Raw genomic sequence first — 22,501 nt, forward strand, 5'->3', positions numbered from 1 at the left:
TCCACTTCCCACCACAGGTGAGTGCGGGACCTTTCCGCAAACCCCCCTCCCTCCCAGCGACACGGCTGGGGCCGGGGCAAGGAAAGCAGAGTGGGCTGGGGCCGTGTCGCTCTGCTTCCCGCTGCCGGTGAGTGCGGAGGACATCCTTTCCCCAACCTTCCCGCACTCACCAGTGGCAGGAAGCAGAGCGCCACGGCTGGGAGGTGGCAGAGTGGAGCGGGCTGGGGCCACATTGCTCTGCTTCCTGCCGCTGCTGGTGAGTGCCTGTCATGGGGCGGGGGGTGTGGATAGGGGTTGGAGCAGTCAGGGGACAGGGAGAAGGGGGGGTTGGGTAGGGGGTGGGGTCCTGGGGGTGATCAGGGACGGGGGTCTCTGGAGGGGGTAGTCAGGGAACAAGAAACGGAGGGGGGCAAAGCAAGTTCGATATAACGCGGTCTCACCTATAACACGGTGAGCTTTTTTGTCTCCCAAGGACCGCGTTATATCGGGGTGGAGGTGTATTTGACTCAGTGCTTTCTTTGTCACATTGTGCTACTCCTCCACGAGCACGACCTACTTTGTCATTCCTATATATTTTGTAGCCTGAGACCTCAACCAGGTTGCAGTTATGCCTGGTCATTTTTTTCCCCCTTTTTAAATATATAAAGATTGTCTGCCAACATTTTCATAAACTGCTGTTACTTTACTGTCTTTTAGTCACGCAACTACATTCACATAACCAAGTTATTTTGTTGGTCTAACTAATACAGAGAATTAGTAATGGGGTATGGACCCTTCAACTTAATATCATTATTTCAAATCCAGCCTTCCTCTGCACAGAACCAAAGGTTAGAATACGCTCTGTATGGGGGCTTAGTGATGTATGGTATATGATATGATATGAGTGGGTGTTGTCAACCCATTTCTACAGGGCAAATGCTCTGATCATTATGTTAATGGACACTCTCAGTGGAGAACGCAATTGGCATGCCTTGTTGTCAGTCTCAGCAAATACCTCACCCCATATAGGGCAGTGAATCCTGGTGAGACACACTGGTGAGGTTAAGCGAGTTTTCACACTCTTATACTTACTGTGTCTGTCCTAGGAGGGAGTATAAAACTGCGGTCTCCCAGCACATCAGTGTTTCACAAACATTTAATTCACTTGGAGCCATTCTTTTTCTTGGCTGCAAGCTCTACTTCCTTGTGCCTATACCAGTTGCCATCTGGCTGCTGACACACTTCCCTGTCTTCATTCTACTTTTTCCTCTTACAGTCTTAGTTTTATCTTCCTCTTTATCTCCTTTTATATATGTAACATTTTCTCACAAGATACCCTCCCATTTTTGATGATGTAATTTATGGTTTCTGGAACAAGCACCTTCTATCTACCCTGTTGCTGATGTTCTTAAAAGGGATACAGGTATAATCATTAAACTCATTTGCTTTATTTCAGATTATTTAAAATATCATGATAGAATTTTATACCTTTTTTAATTCTATGGATGAACACTCATTTCTGCTTGAATTCACTGTAGGTTGTTCGAATGTTTGCGATTTACAAGTAAAAGGCATGTGGAAAAGCCAGTTCAGGAGCTTTATATGAACACCTCTCCTGTTCTCTGTTGTAAATTACTTCATCATTTAAAGTGAGAAGGCCTCTGTCAAGGTTCCTCCCCCACTCTGAACTCTTGGGTACAGATGTGGGGACCTGCATGAAAAACCTCCTAAGCTTATCTTTACCAGCTTAAGTCAAAACTTCCCCAAGGTACAAAATATTCCACCCGTTGTCCTTGGATTGGCCGCTACCACCACCAAACTAATACTGGTTACTGGGGAAGAGCTGTTTGGACGCGTCTTTCCCCCCAAAATACTTCCCAAACCCTTGCACCCCACTTCCTGGACAAGGTTTGGTAAAAAGCCTCACCAATTTGCCTAGGTGACTACAGACCCAGACCCTTGGATCTTAAGAACAATGAACAATCCTCCCAACACTTGCACTCCCCCTTTCCTGGGAAATGTTGGATAAAAAGCCTCACCAATTTGCATAGGTGACCACAGACCCAAACCCTTGGATCTGAGAACAATGAAAAAGCATTCAGTTTTCTTACAAGAAGACTTTTAATAAAAATAGAAGTAAATAGAAATAAAGAAATCCCCCCTGTAAAATCAGGATGGTAGATATCTTACAGGGTAATTAGATTCAAAAACATAGAGAACCCCTCTAGGCAAAACCTTAAGTTACAAAAAAGATACACAGACAGAAATAGTTATTCTATTCAGCACAATTCTTTTCTCAGCCATTTAAAGAAATCATAATCTAACACATACCTAGCTAGATTACTTACTAAAAGTTCTAAGACTCCATTCCTGGTCTATCCCCGACAAAGACAGACTATAGACAGACCCACAGACCCTTTGTTTCTCTCCCTCCTCCCAGCTTTTGAAAGTATCTTGTCTCCTCATTGGTCATTTTGGTCAGGTGCCAGCGAGGTTACCTTTAGCTTCTTAACCCTTTACAGGTGAGAGGAGCTTTCTTCTGGCCAGGAGGGATTTCAAAGGGGTTTACCCTTCACTTTATATTTATGACAGCCTCTTCTTCTTCTTTTATATTAGAGACCAGGAGCTTTAATATGGGGCTCTTTAACTGTACTCTTTAGAGTAGCCAGATGCCATCTGTGTGCTAAATCCATCCACAATATTTTCAAAAAGTCACACTCACAAGGAAATGTGTCTGAGAATGATAAGGGAAAGAGGTAGGAAACTAAATGAGTCCTGCCCGAAACGTTCATTATGTAAAATAGAGGCAGAGTGCCAGTGGGATCATTATGGCTTCAGCACAAATGTGCCAAATTGCCTCATACCCCCAGGCCTTAGGAGCTGCAATAAAGAGAATGGTTACAATCATTGACCACTTCTAATTCTTGTATATCATTTTAATCTTCATCTGTCATGTTCATTTCCTATTAGAGGGCCCTCTGCTGCCTTTGTCAGACATGTCTGTTGCTTTCCTGCCATCTGCCTCTTTGAAAGTCTCACACAACTTTTAAAATATACTTCAATTCCTGAATGCTATCCTGTCCACTCTGTTTTGCCTACTGAGACCGAGGAGGGCTGTTGTTGCAGAGTTAGACTGTCAGGAGCAAGCACATGCATGTAGGGAGAAAGTCACATAAACTGAATTCACAATGGTTTTGGTTTGTTGACTTTACAGAAATTAAGATTGCTGCTATAAAAAGCCAGTGAAAGGCTTACTTCACATATGAAAACCTTCCAGAAACTGAAATACTGGTACTCAAAATAGCAAAATTGACAGACTTGGTTACAGGTCTGGTTTTTTTAACCTTCTCGTTCCAAGGAGACACGAGAGGAAAGACAGCATCTGTCTCTGAGTCTGTTATTTTTTTAAACTTCTATTTAATTTAAAGGAGTAGTTGTAACTACAGGTTAGTCGGGTTAATGCAAGAGAAGACAGCAGCTGGAATCATTCTAATGAAGTGCAGTTCAAGGTATTTAAATTTAAGAATACATGAGGAAGATGACTTTATTCCCAACTATATGGAGGATTTTATTTGTTATAAATATCTCTCCTTTCTAATATGATAGCTTCTAGTTATAGTCAACAGAACTTACTGGGCTCAAGCCAGGAGTAACTAGGTGAAAATCTATGGTCACTATTATATTGGAGGTCAGACCAGATGATCTAATGGTCCCTTCTGGCCTTAAAATGGGTTAATATGATTTTGTAGTTTGTTCAAAGAACATGAAATGAAGAACATTACAGAGACTCAAAGGGCTTGTTTACACACAGACTATTTTAGTTAAATTGATGCAAGCTTTTTGTGTGGACACTTATCCTGGGGAGATTATCCTATTTCAATGTAGCTTAAATCAGTAAAAAAAAAATCTGCTCAAACTGTGTGTTCTGGTAGATCAGTCCAAAGAACACTTGCTTAGGGCCCAACTCCTTGTGAAGTCAATCACAAAACTCCAGTTGACCTAAATGGTGCAGTATTACACACTAGAAAGTACTGGAGACTGGGTGAGGGATCTTCGTAATGGAGTGCTCTACTCTTTGCAGCACTTTAGTTTGTTCTCTTCTTTCCACTCAGAGAAGTTCAAAAAACCAGTGCATTCTCCAGACTTGCCATTTTGCTAGTTCTGTTAGGAGGTGGTTCACCGGTGAGATTTCCTACACTAGTGAAAGGAAATTACTGTGGTGGTACAATTCAACTGCTTAGTCTTTCTGTCAGTAATACTCAGAGCCTGTTGGAGACCCATAACATAGCTGTAATGCAATATTTTCTCCATATTTAAGCATTGTTTGGCTGTAGCTAGAGCTTTCTACTTTATGTTCTCTGGAGCAGATCTGCATTGCAACCATAGCGTACCCTCGGGATACCTTGCTGATGTTAATCCTTGAGAAGCAATGGATTTGGGCTCTGATGTACAGCTGCAGGCTAAAGTGTACAGCAGTGAACAAACTGAGACTGATGTCTGTGATAACTAGGAGTTGATGTTGTCTGAAGTGAGCAATTGGTGCACAATGTTGGAAATAGTTGTCTATAGGGTGTCTGTTTGGAATGGATTCCTATTTTGAGGCATATTTTCTGGAGGTCTAAAGTCACCAATAACTAGACCAATCACTTTAACTCCAGAACTTTTACTTCCCTTGATCTTGTGCCTTAGGATGGCATGGAGAACTCTAGGAAAGATATTATGTCCTTTGGTTTGCATCTCCTAGGTGTGTGTCCTTAATTTTGTTGTTTTGGATATACATTTCACTTACATGTGTCCTGTGTGTTGACAGTCTAACTGGGCCAAATTAATCTCCGGTGTAGCTCCATTTAAGTCTGTGGATAGGGACAACTATATGATTTTTTTTTCTTCTGGTACTGATTGTTACCCCTAGTTATTTTTGCCTGAGACCTTTGGTGAGGTGGCAGATACCTGCTTGATGTCCTTTGTTTCTCTTCCTCACTTAGCTGGCAGCTCATCACAAGTAAGATGGGCAGCCCCCTGTGTGGATACAAAATGTGCATCCACATCTGATCTGTGAACCGCAAACATGGTCTGCGGACATCCGCAGATTTGCAGGGCTCTAAAGATGGGGGGCTTTATTTCTCCCTTCCCCCCAACAAAATGGAAGTAGAGGGAGTTGTTTGTGTTAGACTGTGATACATTGACATCTTGTTCAGGGGCTTTTAATCTTAGTTTTTATGGAGGTGGCTGCTCCTGATTTGTTTTTTTCAATAATTGGCTCACCCATGGTGTGTCAGCCACTAGTGATTCTAGGTTTATCCTGTGTTAACTCTGAAGCGAAACTATTTAAATTTCTACAATAACTTTCTCTGCTGATCATTTTAGCAGAGATATCCAGCTACTCTGACATTTTAAGTGGTACTTGGGATTGTGGGTGGAACTTAAGATCACCTGTATTGCTGTTCTCTCCCCAGGAAATCCACCCCACCCTCCATTACCATCTTATCTGATGCATTTTCTCCAGTTTTGTCTGCAGATTGATACACAGCTTTCTTTTGTTAAAGTGACCACTCGTTTTAAATGATCCTATTTTTAATTCCTTTCTTTTCTAACAAATATGCCAGCTGTTGTTTCTGCCATTGCTTCTTTTATTAACTTAGTTTTAGTGTATATCATGTTTTCCCAAGGAGTCTCTATGAATTTTAAACATTTGATGTTGGTTTTATTTTTTTAATCAAATTTTCTTCCACCGATAATGAATTATTACTGTTTTAATTCTGTGACTGTTTATCTCAAAATCTTTAGAATGCTTGGTGCTCCGTTCCTTCTTGAAACATCTCCTTCCTCCATTTAATCTGGTTGGGTTGAGGTTCAAATCAGGACACTCAATGTAAACTGCTATTGTTAAAGTGTCTTCGCTTTTATTGTGACTAAATTGGGTAGACTGACATCTGTCCTGGTTCTATTGGATTTTTTTGCAGCATTTGACACACTTGATGATATGATGACTTTATCTGAACTCATTAATAGCTGGTATCTACAGCAGTATTTTCTTGCTAGTCTTGTAGCTTTATAGTCACAAGGAAGCAATCTTCTTGGCATAATCTGTGGGTGGCTGTTCTTCTAGGTTTTAGGCCTACTGCTTTTCTCTTTATACTGTCAACCACATGGTGCCCTTTTAAATTTTTCTTGCTTTCCTTATTTCTTGTATGATGATGACACAAATATTTATGTTTGTTTTCTTGTATTTTCTGAGTCTCTGCATTCGTATTTCTCCTGCTGCTTGGGTAATACCTCTGATTAGATTAACTTCATTTCTGGACATAAATACTGACATTCTGGTTTTTGGCTCTGTCGCTAACTTATTCACTATTGAGTTAGCATACAGTATTTTGAGCTAAAACTCCATTGGTATTCCCGTTTCTGTCATTTCATCCTTAGACTGAAGCTGTCATTACACCTTGTAATTGCACAAGACTTTTACTACATATTTAAAATACATACATTTTAAAACACTAATGCAAAATTTTAGCATGAGCATTCTTTTATGGTTCAACTGTTGTATGGCCCTCTTTGCACTGGTCAATCCATGTCACAGCTGGTTTACAAACACTTGGCTCATCTGATTTTTTTGTTGTTGTTGTTGCTTCAGATATCGCCAGCTGACCACCCCCACACAATCCCTATTTAAGTGCTTTCCTTGTCTACATATTTCTGTATCCACAAATGTATTGTTAGAGTCTCCCTCAGGGCTAGGTCCACACATTTTCTGTGTGGGTTGCCCCTAGGGTTGCCAACGTATTTAAAAAATACAGGATTGTTTTCTTAGCACCCCTCAGAGGGAGGAGTACACTGTACCCACAGGGGTCAATGGTGGGGTGCCCAGTACCACAGAGGGTGGGAGTTATACTCCTGGAGGAATTCTGCGCCACTGCACTTGTGCAAAATTTATGTCCCCTGCAGATTTCTTTGCTTCCTCACAGAAAAATGACTTTCTGACAGGGAAGCAAAAGGAAGTTACAAAAGCGGTCATGTGACCCTTCCCAGCATTCGGGTGCCCAGGACAACCGGCAGAGAGGTAAATCACTGTGGGGCAGAAGGCGGGACTCGGGAAGACCCGGCTGGTGGCTCCTACCCTGCGCTGGGCTCAGCTGTTAGTCCTGACTGGCCTGGACGAGACGGGACTTCTTCTTCCCCTGCATGCCATCTGGGGCCAGGTCAGACCACCCCCCACATTTCTACCCTGGCTGCAGGAAGCTCTGCAAACTCCCCCTGCCTCCAGCTTCCTGCACCCATTGCTCCTCAGCTGCAGAGGGAAGGATTCCTGTACAGGGAGCTGCTTCCCCATCTACCCAACCCCCGAGCATCCAGACCCCTTCATACCCAGACCCTCCTGCTAACCCTCATCCCCCCTGCACTCAGAACCTCCCCGATGAGCCCCACTTTCCCTGCACCTGGACCACCGCGAAGAGCCACCCGCACCCAGATCACTGCCCCACCAAGCCCCAACCTGGATTCCCACCGCACTGAGCCCCATTCCCTCAGCATCTGGACAGCTCACTGAGCCCCCAACACCCAGACCCCCCGCTGAGCTGTATCCCCGGACACGCAGACCCCGCCACTGAGCCTCAACCACCTTCACCTGGAGCCCCCTGCAGAATCCCATTCATACAGAATCCCATTACTGTTGCACCCAGAACCCCCCCAACAAGCCCCTGTGATCCAGATCCCCCACTGAGTCACCCACACCCAGATTGCCCCACACAAAACCCTCTCAACCCATATCTGGATTTCCCCCACATTAAACCACTCCATACTTGGATCCTGCCTTGCTGAGCCTGCCTGCCCGCACAGAGGGGCTGGGCCCTGGGGTGTTTCTAAGGCAGGCTGAGTCCTTGCGTTGTGTCAGGCCTCACCGCTGAGTCCATGTCCGTGGGAGGGGTGGAGGGAGCTACACAGTGATCTCCCACCTCTGTGCAGCCAGTGGCCTGTGCTCCCCGATGCCATGCTGGAGCCTCCACATTTATTTGACAAATAAACTTTGCAGAATTTTAAAATATTGTGTGCAGAATTTTAATTTTTTTGGCACAGAATTTTTTTGGTGCAGAATGCTCTCAGGAGTAGAGGTATTAACCATGTGATAGTTGAGGAAATCTTCTGCTCGCTGCAGTCAGTCTTGGCTGCGGAGACGCAGCTCCAGAAATGAACAGGGTCTGGAAGGGAGTGGAAAGAGGCACCTGTGAGTACTGGCGCCCTGCTGGACAGGGCTCTGTGCTGACTCCAGCCCGTAAGCATGTTCCTGTCTGCTTTCTGTGTGCAGGCTGCCTGTCTGTCAGGGCAAGTGAATGGGGCTGTGTGCCTTGGAGCTGCACTGAAGGGCCAGGATCAGGAAAGGGCTCTGCCTGGCAAGGGGGTCAGCACTCACGGGGTATAGCCTTTCATTTCCCTCTGACAGAGTCTCTGCCAATGTCCCCAGCAGAGGAGCATAACTACTGGTTTGTGGCAGCTGCAGCAGTGGAGGAGCAAGGCAGGCAGGGAGCCTAGTCCTGGCAGCCAAGACCACCTGCACAGAGCCCTGTCCGCTTCCCCTGCTGGAGAGAGCCCCGTCCTGATTCTTTCTAGCCTTTTAGCATGACCCCATCAGGTCTTGTGCCCCCTGATAACCTTATGTCCCATAGTTTGGGAACCTCTGCGCAATAGGAACATTGGTTCAGTAAATCATGGGACCGATTCTGCATTACTACATTGCATTATTTTTCAAACTTAATATAACTGGAAGGTGAGGTAATAATAAAACTGGCTTTGCATAATGGCATTATTTTTAATACGTTGAAATATGGGATAAAAGGAGTCCCATACTGATTTAGTAAGGGATAGGCAATTTTCTATTTAAATAAGGGACGTCCCTTGTAATATGGGACTGTTGGGAACCCTAGTTGTCCCCTCTCTGTAGCTGCAGGGGGCAGAATCAAAGTTGATTGGATGAAGGACTAGTCCCCACCTTCTGGAGACTCCCTCACTTTTATTCTGCCTCCTGTAGTTACTGGCTGGATGGGGGAATCACCTGTGAGAGAGAGAATTCACCAAAAAAACCAAATAAACCTGAAGAGGTAGTTTGTCTCCTTCCTGGAATTACCACAATGCCTCCCCCACATCCCCTGACTGCTCAGATAAAGGCTAAGAAGATGGAGGAGAAGAATCCAAGCAGGAGACCGAAGCTGTCTTCCTCCTGCTCCGTATCCCCACCCAATAGTGCAGAAGGGGAGAGGTTTGTGCCTTGTGCATTCCAGACTCCTCATCTGCTGGGTCAGAAAGGTTTAGCTTTGGCCTCCTGACCTCAACCCAGGAGATGGTTCCGCAGGAGTTCCCCACCAGTGGGGAGTGACAGCTGGGATGCAAATGCCTCAAAGGATGGTGTAAAAATGAAGAGAGCCCTTCAGCCATTAGAGGCGGTCACATCAAAGGGCAGCGGCCTACCACAGGGGTTGAATCCACCATAGACAGAGCAAGGGGTGGATGGTTAGACCATTTGGGGCATGCACCCTCCTGCAGCACAGGTTCCTTCCCGTCCCTTGTTGGGTAATTCATTTTCCTACCTTAGACCCTGGGGAAGTCTGAAGGAATTCTGAAATGAGGGCAGAAGAAGGGAATCTCCCTTCAGGAAGAAATTCCCTCTTTGGCTAGGGATCTCTTGGATTTGGCACAAAAAGTGCCTTTACCTCAGAGTCCACCATCTTATGAGCCCCAGGCAGCACAGCAGTCCACTCTCTAAAGGGCAAAGATTAAGAGATAAAGGCCTGCTAGTCAAAGAGGTTCTAAGGACTCCTCATCTGACCCAGGTTCCCAATCCCCACATACCCGAAGGAGTAAAACTAAAAAATGAGCAAGGGGTTCAAGAAATTACCTTAAAAATTTAGGAGAAAACTGGCCTGTTCTTTTAGGGATAGCTATTCCTCTGACTCATCACCAGAGGGCGCCAGAGCTAAAGGCTCTGCTCCCAAGGGTTTCATCCATGGAAAGAAAAAGTACTACAAAAGGAACAAAGTTCTGTATGTGTTTGGTTCTTCTTCTTCTTCTTCATCATCATTTAATTCATTTTCATCCTCATCTAGGGTATCACCAAAGGAAGAAGGATAGGAAATCTGCTCAATCTAAGTCCAAATGAGGAAAAAGGAAGTCAAGAGGAAAGTCAGGATCATCTTCATAGGAGGAAGGTGAACTCTCAACCTCAGTGTGAATCGCAGAATGAAGTAAAGCAAGAGACTCTTTTCCCAACTGAATCATATGTGAAGATGTTATGAAAGGTGATTAGAGACTTGGTTGTTCCATCAGATGAGCCCATGAGAAAAGATTCTGAGAAGAGATGATTGGTACAGAAATTACCCAACAGTATTTTCCAACTGCTTCAAAATCTGAACCACACATTCCCTTCACATCATTTTGGGAAAAATAATTAAGGTCAAAAAGGGAACACCAGCAAAGTCTATGACAGTGGTTTCCAAACTTTTCCCCCCAAGGACCCGTTTGGCACCTTATTAAGTGTCCCGGACCCCTTTCATTTCCAGTACTACTGGAATGCCCACACTAGCTTGGGAATGCTCCTTCCAGTGTGACCCATGCACTGTGTGCATTCTGGCTCTGGCTCAAGGGATGGGCCCCCACATAACCCACAACAGACTCATCCAAGGTTCCCATTTTGTGAACCACTGGTCTGTGAGGCATGCCAAAAAAATTCTACAATGTGTACCGTAGCAGAGCAGATTTTGTCTCTTCCCAAAGTGGATGTGGCTGTTTCAGTATTAGTCAAAGACACTGCTATCCCAGTGGAAGGGCAGTTTTTTCCCAAAAGAACGCACAGAGTAGAAATATCATTGCACTCTGTTTGAGGCTGCATCTTCCTCTCTGGGGGTATCTGCTATGGCAACATGTTTTGCAAGAGTAATACAGGCCTGGGCTGACAGTTTGGCAAACAGATTGCAAAAAAAAAAAAAAAAAAAAGGCTTAGAAATCATTACAGGTAGTTTTGGAGTTAAAGAAAATCTCAATGGCTTCACCATTCATAGCTGCTACAACAAGGGATGTTTTGATGTTTTCAGCACATGCTATGGTCTCCAAAGTGGTGACTAGATGGCACCTCTGGTTATGAGCCTGGATAGGCAATATGCAGGCCAAACTCATGTTATCAGTTTTGAAATATCCAGGAGTTTGGCTATCTATGGCGCCATTACACAGGTGGTGACAGAATACTCAGATAAATCAAAAAAGACCTTAGAGAATACCTCTAAATCCAGGAAAAAGGGATAGCCTACTTATTACAGGTCTAAATATCATTTCATGGCTACTTCCCTACATACAGAAGGTGAGATTACAGCAAAAGCAAATGGAACCAGTCTAAACCCAGGAAGAGCAGAGACCAATCTTCCTGCAATGCAAATTCCAATATTAGAAACAATGCCTGACTACAGTCAGGAAAGTTCTGACAAGCAACACCTAGAGGGAAAACTATTACAATTCAAGGACCAATGATCTCTCTCCACATTGGAGAGATGGGTCCTGCATGTGTGGTTTGACAAGGATACATTATAGAATTTTCAATGATTCCAAATTGTTGTTTTCTCCCTTCTCCAGTATACTCAAATCTGCAAAAGAGACACCCCACCCCCCCAAAAAATGACAAAGGTCATAGATCATCTTTTGCAAATAGACATGATAGAGTCTCTGAGGAGAAGACATTCTCAGGCCATTGCTCAATCTTGTTTCATCCATGACTCCAGTGTTCACAAAAGGCCTTATTGTTCTTGTGGCTTGTCTGAAGCAGAAGGGGATAGAAGTATACCCTTTCCTGGATTACATTGTACTCAGAGTCCCACCCAATGAAGGATCCAGTCAAGTGACTCAGTTAACAGTCCAAACATTGGAACAGCATGGATTTATAGTACATTTCTGAAAGAATCATCTTCAACTATCTAAGCACCTAGGTCACCTTGATAGACATGCCGGCCCACAAAATCTTTCTGTCAGTCAAAAGATGGGACACGATCAGATCAGCAATTACCTTCCTGAGGAGGTGCCCAAGGATTACAATTACTGTGTAAGAGTAATAAAGCCTAAAAATAAAACTGGAATTGAGACACCTTAAAGACAGACCTTTGGACCCACCATTATTACAAGAGATGACTGTAGCTGGCTGTGGTTTCCATTCTTCCACAGTTGTTGAACATACTTACATAATATTAATGATTAGTCACTAATAATAAAGAATGTTTTTTCCCCTGCAAACAAAATGACTTGGGTTTTACTGAATGGAGCACACATGGTGCTTTAATTCCTTCATTCCTGCACTCTTTGTAACAATTTGTGAGATGCACTTCAGTGACTCTTAATGGGAACAAGGCACTTAAAGTGATTGCACATGGAGTTATTGCGGAATAGCTGTTCCTAAATAAATCCATGTGTGGACAAGCCTCTAGCAGTGAGGGCGTTAAGGAGAGGCTTATCTCCTTTTCACCTTTACAAGAGCAGATCATTTGATATTTTCCTAACCTTCATTATTTCATCATTTGTTAGTCATCCTTATCTCTGCTTTCCTATTCCTCTAATGAGATGGGCTACCAGCAATTTCTCTTGGATCTCAATACTATTTTTATTTTTTGTAATTTATTTATGGACAAGGAGGAGGATTACTCTATTTGTAAAGATTAGATTTCTCCTAACACACAATAAAATTGATCATATTTGATTGTGATAATAAAAGTCTCAGAAATAACTCTGCCAAAATTAAATATGTACTGCTGTTGCGCATTTCCAAGGTAATTCTATTACCAGTAGCCACTAATATCTATTGAATTATGATTAATTTATTTCAAACATCATTTTGTTCTACTGATTTTTCATTTGACTATATTATTTTAATATTACTGTAGTTTGACTGGCACCCTCTTATCCAAATTCTTCTGTTCAACTCAGGGATAAAGCTGGATGTAACGTGTACTTTGAAGATGACTGAATCTAGGCTATTTTTCGCTGCACCAAAATTGTGGGGTCATTAAACCTGTCAAACTTGTTTGGGCCAGTAAGAAAGTTTCTCTGAGCCAATTCCTTTTAAGGAGTGTAGCTACTGGGAGTTACTGAGCAGTGAAATTCACAAAATACACAGACTGCCAAAGACAATAAAGAAGTCAGCTGGAGTGAAACTTTATCACTGTGTAAAATAACAATACAAACAGAAACTAAAACACCCATCCTGAAGAAAAGCCATTTAGTCAAACAAGATATTGAGTTACTGTAGAGCATAATTCACTTTAATATCCTGATTTGGAAGTACACATAACATTTAAGAGTCTGGTTCTCCACTTGCCTTGTAGCCATAATAATTAATCCTGTAGAAAGTGGATGTAAAATGCTACCAAACTGGAATTTCTTCACTTAGAGCAGTGATAATAGTTTATACCTATTATTCTCAGATATATATGACTGACACTGAATGCAGTGGAGAATCAGAGCCCTAGTTTTCAAAATGTTCCTTGTTTTCTGTCTGAATCATAAAAATGCCACCCACCCACATCAACAGGTGGGGGAACTTGATGGGGCCAGCAGTGAAAGGGGACAGTCTCAGTGGCAAGGGAAGGAGACACTTGCCAAGGGAAAATAGGTAGCCCCTTCCTTGGGAGTCCCTGACACATTCGCCAGCTGAGGGAGAGAGATGCTGATTGGCCAGCATTTCTGAGCTCCCAGGATTTAGCCCAGCATGGGGACCATGTGGAGCCCATTTGGCTCTGTTCCAACAGCCCATCCTGCTTCACCCTCTGTCCTCTTCGCAGGGAGGAGGGGGCTAGGACTCAGGGCAAGTCTACACTACAGCGCTACATCAGTCCAGCTGCACCGCATCTGGTGAAGACACGCTATGCCGACAGGAGAGCGCTCTCCAGTCAGCATAATTGTTCCACCTCAGCGAGAAGCAGAAGCTACATCAATGGGAGATCATCTCCTGCTGACATAGTGCCTGTGGGGATGGAGCAAAACGTGCATTGCGCGGGGAGGGAGGCTTTTTCACATCTCTGTGTGGTCTAAGTTATATTGATTTAGGCTGTAGTGTTGACAAGCCCTCAGAGAGAGCTGAGTCCTGGAAGTGTAGGCTGAGGAGAGCCAGCCTATCCCACACCATTGGTTATATGGTAAGGAACCCTGTAACCCCCTCTTCCCCTCCTGGAACCAGTTAAATGCCAGAATAGGAAATATGGATGATGGGCAGGTAATGCCTCTCCCTTGTGTTAAACTTTAATAAAAATTGTGGCCTGCAGTTTAATTCCATGCATGCGTCTGTCCTCATTTTTCCGCTGTGTCCACAACAGTAATTTCTAATACCATTCTACTGCTGCCTTTGCTATTGGTACACAAGTGTTTGGTGTTATAAGGAGCATATTTTCAAAAGAAGGAATTAATAATGGACTCTGGAGACGAAGCTGAATAGGTGTATTTTCAGAATTTTATAAAGAGGGAACAGTGTATAGCAAGATTGTGTGTCATGGATTTATAGGGTCTGTGCTTTATCCAGCCTTTATACAGCCTCTTAAGAGTACCCCTTTTAGAATGCCAGGCCCCAACAGTTCACACTTTTTCCAGGCTCAATGGCTCTGAGACTGGGCCATCTGGCTCCAGCAATCTGTCACCATGAGCTCTTACAGCAAGTTCAACTTAGTTTAGACTCCTGTTCCGAGACTTTCACACCTTCAGAGAGCAATGCATTATATTTATTCCAGACTGTGAATTGTCATGTTTCTTCATTCTGTTAGGCATGAGGTTTTTGTTTGCTTTTTTATTCCATCAATTACCTTTCTGTAGGGAAGTTGTTTAAGAAGTTAGAGAATTACAAAGTAACTGGAAGTGAATTGCAATACAGCTTTCATATTTCATTCTTTCCTGGTTGCTATAGAGTAGCCTTTCAGGTTAGTGACCCCTTATTCAAAGAAAAAGTATTCGTGATCTCCATATATCTACTATCAAAGTATCAATGATAAATTTACAGGATTTTTTTTTACTTTGTGTGGGTTGCACGAGGCTGATAAAGAATATTTGACCTTGAAGGCTATGGGTCTGTAGGTAGTGAGGGAGAGAGGTTATCTTTTCCTTAGATTGGAATAAAATGTTCAACACCTCATGATCCTTTGATTGCCTTTTGTGACTTTTCGGGTGCCACAACCCACCAGTTGAGAAACACTGTCAATCAGCAAACCCCAGTGCTAGTATGTAAGGAGTATACTAGCCCTTTAAGGACCATCCTGGGGCTCACAAACAGAACAGCTTGGGTGCAGTTATGGACACTCCCTGCTTCACTTTGGTGACCTGCTTAAGCAGTAAAAGGAAAGTGAGCAAGCGGGGCGGGGAGAAGAGAACCTGAATAGTCTGCAAGGGGGGTAATCTCTCTCCATGGAGGGTAGCCTGACCAGAGACTTTGGTTTGGATTTTAATCAGGGTCCTGAAATAAGGACCTTGGAACTTGTATTCCAGGTGCTCCTTCCTTAGACTTCCATTAAAGAAGACAGTCTTAATTTGATTAATTTGCTTTTGTTTCTCAAAATCTGTGCAAGAAGATTTATTGATGCTGAGTGGGGGGTGCGGAAAGAAAGGTAGGGTTCACCTGCTGTGCAACACCTGGCCACAAAAGGTTGCCTAAGATGGTCCACCTCTTTACACAGTGATATATAAACATTTTTCCCCCCCCACAACTTGGAGATGCTTTCTAAAAGGGACAATAAAGAGATGTTCAAGTTCTGATGATGATATGTGATTATATTTAAGTACCCTGCAACTAGCGAAGGGTGGGGAACAGATCTAGAGTCTGCTCTCAAAAATACACATACAACTTTGCTTAGATACACAGACCTCCCCTGAACTAAGGGCAGAATTTCACTCCCAGTTGGATAGTTCAAATATAATTAACTCAGGACCAGATCACAGTCCCAAGATTTTGCTTGCCCTAAACAGAATGTGGGATCATCACCCTTTTTTTACTTTACCTCTCTTGGGACCTTCTTGAGAGTTCTCCATGTGGTCTGGATATTCACCCAGAGGGAGCGGGGAAATGAGCAGACCTAGTTTAGTAGTGGTAGGAGGTGTGATATTCCTATCTGTACTCTGTAATTCTATGAAGATTAGTAGGAAGTGGCCTTTCCCAGAGCCCCCTCATGCTGGAGCATCATTCTTTAAGAAGGTCTGGGGCAGCCAGAGGTGGCCCTGGTAGTACAGTTTGAGTCATGCTGCCAGGTTGTTCAGGAGTCGTGTGTATAGAATCATAGAATATCAGGGTTGGAAGGGTTATCTCAGGAGATCATGTAGTCCAACCCCCTGCTCACAGCAGGACCAATCCCCAATTTTTGGCCCAGATCCGTAAATGGCCCCCCTCAAGCATTGAGCTCACAATCCTGGGTTTGAGCCAATGCTCAAACCACTGAGCTATCCCTCCCCCCTGGTCTTGATCTGCACATAGAAACTTTATATCAATAGGAAGTCTTTGTATTTACATAAAGCCTTAAGGGCCCATTCTGGCATAAAATATCCACAGCCTTCTGAGCTGCATAAACCTTAGAGAGCAACAGGTGTTGCTCAGCTGCAGGCTGATCAATCCCAAGGGAAGAACAGTTTATCTGGGCAACAAGTTAAAAAAATTGCAGTATTTAGGAAGGAGAGCTCCAGCACATGGCCATATTCCATAACTGCCAAATCCCAGAAATAATTGGTTTGCGATACAAAGCCATATTGCCTAATTGACCTTCTACAGACTGAGCTGGAGTCACTCCTCATAACTCCAGGTTGTAAAGGGGATCAGACTGGGATTTTTAAGAATGTAAGCATATCTGGAAGTGAGAGGCATTCTTGCCCCGATCACTGTAATCCTTTAGGGGTAAGGAACACACTCTTCCTAATGGCTGAGAAGTCCTTAGGGACATTATCATTGTGCAGAACTTGAGACTTTTCCAAACAAATCAGAATCAAAATCACAAGAGGGCTAATCTCAGCCTTAATTTCACTGAGGCAGGAAGGTTTAAGGGTTTCCTTTCTCCGACCCACTTTCTTTCTTCTCTTGATCACCACTGTGGTGTTGGGGCCATCTTTGTATTATTGGTGAGTCCCTGGTGAGATGGGTTGGGGTTCACTTTTTCTTAAAATGATATTTTAGATGGGGTATTAGATGGGGGTAGTGGGAGGGGAAAGGAAATTCTGTCTGCACATTAATTTCTGCAAAATTCTGCATTGCGTAGTGGTGCAGAATTCCCCCAGGAGTACAATTTGTCACTGTTGTATGTTACGCAATAGCAAGCAGACTATTTAACATAACAAAGCTGCTCATTTTTACTTATTAACAGTAGCAACTGGAGACCCCAAATGAGAACTCACCTGTGCTAAGCTACTAGAACATATAAGATTCAGGTGTCTAACACTGTTGTTAAAATAGGTTTACATAACAGTAGTAAAAACACCTGAATCCTGTTTTACTAGCAGTTTACACCACTGCTGACAGTCGGTGGAATATGGCTCTAATTTTACTAGTGCAGACAAGGCTTAACTGTAAAATTGTGTTTCATACCTCACAACATGGAAAGTAATATTTGTACAGCTAAATACAAGATAAGTATGTAAGCCAAAGAGAGAAATGTGACTAATTGTACAATTAGTGACTCAGAAATGAAGAGCTGCAACCAAAGGGTCAAATAGTTTCACTTATTGTGATTTTTCTATTGGAGAAAGAAAGATGGGGGGAGGGAGTCACACAATGTTGGGAGATATAAACATTTTATTAAAGTTAATGTTTAAAATCAAATTTACACAAGTTAAGAGGGAAGGTACTTTACATCTGGGATCAGGCTTGGGTTATGCGGGATTGCAAGTATCAGTTGCAAGGTTCATGAGGTACACACATATCACATAACCAGCATAGATCCAGATTGGGGTGTGGGAGTTTTTAAAGCGTCAGTGTATAAGTGGGCTCAGGTGCGCCACCCATGGAATGTATTAAGAGTCCAAGTCAGTATTGGTGTAGAGAATAAGTACATAGGTAGGGTGCATCCCTCAGTTCATCAGGGAAGGAAATGGGTTATTTCCCTGGTCAGTGTTCTTGGTTACTCAACCTGGTACTGCCGGTATCCCTTCTTGTCCCTGGACGGTATCGCTGCCACCATCAAGTGAGTTTGACAAAGATTCAAGGAAAAGAACCACTTGGAGTTCCTGTTCCCCAAAACATTCCCCCAAATCCCCTTCACCCCCTTTCCTGGGGAGGCTTGAGAATAATATCCTCACCAATTGGTACAGGTGAGCACGGACCAAATCTCTGGGCTTTTAGGACACTAAAAACCAATCAGATTCTTTAAAAAAACCAGAACTTCATTATAAAGGAAAAAAAATAAAAGCAGCACCTCTGTAAAATCAGGATGGAAGGTAATTTTACAGGGTAATCAGATTCAAAACACAGAGGATTCCCATCTAGGCAAAACTTTAAAATTACAAAAAACAGGGATAAACCTCCCTAATACTATACGTTTTTATACAAGTGTCATTTTTAAATGAGAGAATAACATATGTGAAACCTGACCTATCAGACCTACTTTGCTACAAAACTTTCTCTCCACCTCGCTCCCAACAATTGCACAAGATTACAAAGTACATCACTCCGTTTGGGTGTCAAATCTCTTCCCACACCAAACTGGGGTTAGCTGACTTCATTAATGTACTATCAATTCTTAACACTAGAAATGTGGAATCATTCTCCTAAGGTTAGTGAAAGTTTTAGACTTCTGAAATAAACGAATGCCTCATCCACTTGAGCTTTTTGTCTTCTTCTACTTAATGGTGCGTCCCTCAGTGAGTCAGCTTGCCATGTAGTTTAAAGACCAGCACCCCCCATGTAAATTGGCAGAATGACAGTATGCATCTCGGATTGTCTCAGCTTCAACAAACAGGTCTGCACTCATTCCAGTGAGATCCCGGGAACCGATTAACCTCTAGGTTATGCATCAAGGCTGCAGATGCCAGACGAGGGAAGTGTGCGCAGAAAGAGGCTGCTAAGCGAAACAAGTTTTGTTCCCGGGAGGCGAGCCCCCTAGAGCTCAGCAGCTCGCGCCCGGTTTGCTATCCCTGCCCGGCAGCAGCGCCTCCTCAGCCTCGCTGCTGGGGAGCTGGAGACAGCAGCCGCTCACCTGTCGGAGCAGGGATATTTCAATTACGGAGGCAGACTGGGCGCCCGGGGCTGTTCGCCTGCAGATGAGCAGCCGGGGCCGCGTTACGTACGGACAGACTTCTCCCCCGGGAAAGGGGTTTCCAGAGGGGCTGAAGGAGTTTAAGGCACTGCCTCCCCTCCCCCGCTCCTGACTCCAGCCTTTTAAAAATGATTAATTTATTATTATTCAACACCAGGCGCCATTTGCTCCAGCGCCCTGCCGGAGTCCCGCCGCCAGTCGGACTGAGCTCGCAAGACGCCCCGCCTCCCCCACGTCTCCAGCGGCAGCAGGCACAGCCGAGAGCAGTCCCGGCTGCTCCTCCCTCTCCGCCTGGCTCCCTCTCCGGACAAGGAGCCGCAGCCTGGAGGTTTCATTTGTCCCACTGCCTCCAACTGGCCGCGGGCGGGAATTTCCTCCTCCTTCTTCTTCCTCCTCCGCCCCCCCCCATTGCCGCCGGTCTCTCGTGACACTCCGAGACGCATTTGCAAATATTAACCCACGAGAGGAGGGACAACGAGATATAAAAGCACCTGCCCGTGAGCCCAGTGCCTGGGGGAAGAGGCGAGCCCAACCCACCGAGCGCGGCTCAGCGCGGCCGCGAGACACCCCGTGGGGACGCGGCCGCGGCGCTCGCATCCCCGTTGGCTTTGCCGCCTCCCTGCGTGGGGACTCGTCTGCTCCGGAGCCCTGCGGACGCGCTGCCCTTGCCGGCCAGCCGGCGGCTGGTGCCGCGGGGATCCGGGGCTGGCGAGAGGCTCAAGCCCGCCCGTGGCTCGCAGAGGACCAGGTGCGGGCGGGTGTCGTTTTCCCTGGCGCGCAGAGCCGGGAGGGGAGCGCTCCTCGCCCGCACCCTGCCGCGCTGACCATGGCCGGATGTTGCTTATCCGCCGAGGAGAAGGAGTCGCAGCGGATCAGCGCGGAGATTGAGCGGCAGCTGCGCCGGGATAAGCGGGACGCGCGCCGGGAGCTCAAGCTGCTGCTGCTGGGTGAGTGAGTGAGGGAGGGAGTGGCTGCCTCCTCTCCTCTCCTCTCCTCTCCTCTCCTCTCGACAGCCTCGCTCGGTGACTCCGCACCAGGCCTCCGGGACCGTGCCGGGATGGGGAAGCTGAGGGCCCCGTTGGTGCGCGGCTCTCTAGTCATCTCCCTCCTCTGCTGATGCCCTCGCATGGTTGCCTAATAGTACCCGTCCAGAGCCCTTCTTGTTGGGAGAGAGAGAGGAGCTCCCTGGGCTGAGGGGGAGGCGGGAGCTGGCTCCTGCTAATAACAAAACTTGTCAGCGTTTCCCGAAATTCTATTTTTCAGCGGCATTTTTAGTCAAAATGTCAAACTTTGACCAGTTATTTTTGATTCGGTGTTTGTGCCTGTGTGTCAGCCCTTCCTCACATTTTGTCTGGAGCAGCGCCATTCTTTGCCAGTGACATTCTCCCTTTGGGTGTTTTTGAGGGTTTCCTTTGGTCTGGTAACCTGGCAGTGGAACGCACGGTAAGCAAGGCAGCTTCTGGCTGCATCTACAGCAGCAAAACTGAGACCCGTCCCTGCCCACCAGTACAGCCCTGCTGGTGGTCGGAAGGACACTGGGTGGGAGTGCTGGTGTGGAAGAAGCACTGGTATTTCAGTTACCATCCGGTGAAGTGAGCTGTAGCTCACGAAAGCTTATGCTCAAATAAATTGGTTAGTCTCTAAGGTGCCACAAGTCCTCCTTTTCTAGTTAACACCCTGTTTGCTACTGGGAGGAGCTCTAGATAAAATGACCGGAGCTGCTTGCACTTTTTCTGTACTGGTGCAGCCACTGGAGAAATGGCCTTGGTCACAGCAACGCCTGTGGAGTTGTAGAGAAAAAATACTAGTGCAGGCTAAGCCTAACCTATAGCTTCCCCCCTGTGGCACTTCTCCAGAGGTGGATGACAGGACTGAGTTTCCTTGTGCCTACAGGGCCACGGGTGTCCCTTTTGTAAAACAGAAGTTGGGAAAAAAATCAGGAAAGGCCTTGACTACCCCAGTAACACTATTGTACAATGTAGTGTTGGGACGATTACGCTCCAACTCTTTTTTAAGATGTGCGTCTACAGGAAATAGAATCCCGCAACGCAGTATGAAACTCAACCCTGGGCAGATAAATGACCCATTGCTTCTCACGTACACTTGAGATTTCAGTCATTCTTGCACTTCGCACACACTTGAATATTATCATGTCAATAAACTATCTGTGAAGAGCAGGGAGTGAGTGGTTGCCTAGTCCAATCTGTATGTAAACGTTGCCCTGGAGAGATGCCTGGAGCAGCTTTACTGTTGAAATCCTGTTTACTACAGTCATGCCTAAGGCCAAACAAGAATGGGGCTATGTTGTGCAGGGCACTGCACAGAGAAGTAGATGGTCTTCTTTCTCCAAAAAACTTACAATCTAAACAGACAAGATGGACAGCGGGTGGGGAAGAGGTAGAACACACAAGCACAGTGAACAATGTGATGCTCTGACAAACATGTTAGTTCTATGGGTTTTTCTGGGGGGAGGACAGTTAGGGGAGGATCAGCTAAATAGAAAGAAAGGGAAAAGGAAGAAGAAGAAGGAGGACAGGGTGGGGAGAAGAGGGTAAGAGGGGAGATGTGTAGTGAAGCTGAAAAGATTTCTCCAGCCTTGCCTTCCCTCTCCCTCACAAACAGCCAGTCATTAGGGAGTCACAAAGTCCAGTCAAAACTGTAGGAAGTTTTGAGGTCCTGGCTTTTGTCAGCTTTTGCTCATAGTGGTTGGAGTCTCTGGCTGGGTCTTCTCTGCAGTTTTCCTTCAAGGACACATGACTCTGTGTGGGGGTGAAGAGTTCTCCCTGACACAATTCTGGGCCCATTTCGGTGTGTCTACACTGAGCTTTTTTCTTAAAATTTGTCATGGCTGCATTAGGAGTGGTGCAGCTCTACTGGGTGGTAGTGTTGGTGGGACTTTCTAGTAGAGACAAGGTGCTGACAGCTGCAAGCCTTTTTACCAACTTGTTTAGATTTGCTCTGAACAGGGGCAAATGAAACACTGGCATTTTGTCTTCATTCGAGCTCCCACTGCCCTGGCGGTAATGTATCAGGGGTCACACGGCTGGTAGTATAACAGTGGGAAGCTTTTAAGAACAGTAAGGGTGATTAATCATTAAAACAAACTACCAAGAGAAATGGTGGATTCTCCATTTTTTGAAGACTTCAGATAAACACTGGATGCCTTTCTGGACAATAGGCTTTAGCAAAACAAGTTTATTCGATTGAATGCAGGGGTAAGTGGGTGAAATGTAATGGCCTGTGGTATATAGGAGGTCTGACTGATCTAAATATCTCTTCTGGTGTTCAGC

The 22,501-nt window shown here is 45.0% G+C and overlaps 1 protein-coding gene across 4 annotated transcripts in view; it reads left to right on the top strand.

Annotated features, from left to right (window-relative positions):
* Positions 1-19,475: 19,475 nt before the first annotated feature.
* The window catches only part of LOC140911646 (guanine nucleotide-binding protein subunit alpha-14), a 60,366-nt gene continuing 57,340 nt past the window's right edge, over positions 19,476-22,501 (top strand). For 2 of the 4 annotated variants that reach the window (XM_078852882.1, XM_073345102.2), the window contains exon 1: positions 20,236-20,654. Coding sequence is in view for 1 of the 4 variants with exons in the window: in XM_073345100.2 (XP_073201201.1) it covers positions 20,038-20,158 (121 nt within the window). In the remaining 3 variants the exon portion in view is untranslated. Of the gene's footprint in view, positions 20,159-20,235; positions 20,655-22,501 lie in introns of those variants that run through there. The other 2 variants (XM_073345100.2, XM_073345101.2) reach the window with 2 other exon arrangements.

This window comes from Lepidochelys kempii, chromosome 5 (assembly GCF_965140285.1).
Source record: "Lepidochelys kempii isolate rLepKem1 chromosome 5, rLepKem1.hap1, whole genome shotgun sequence".
NCBI lineage: Eukaryota > Metazoa > Chordata > Testudines > Cheloniidae > Lepidochelys > Lepidochelys kempii.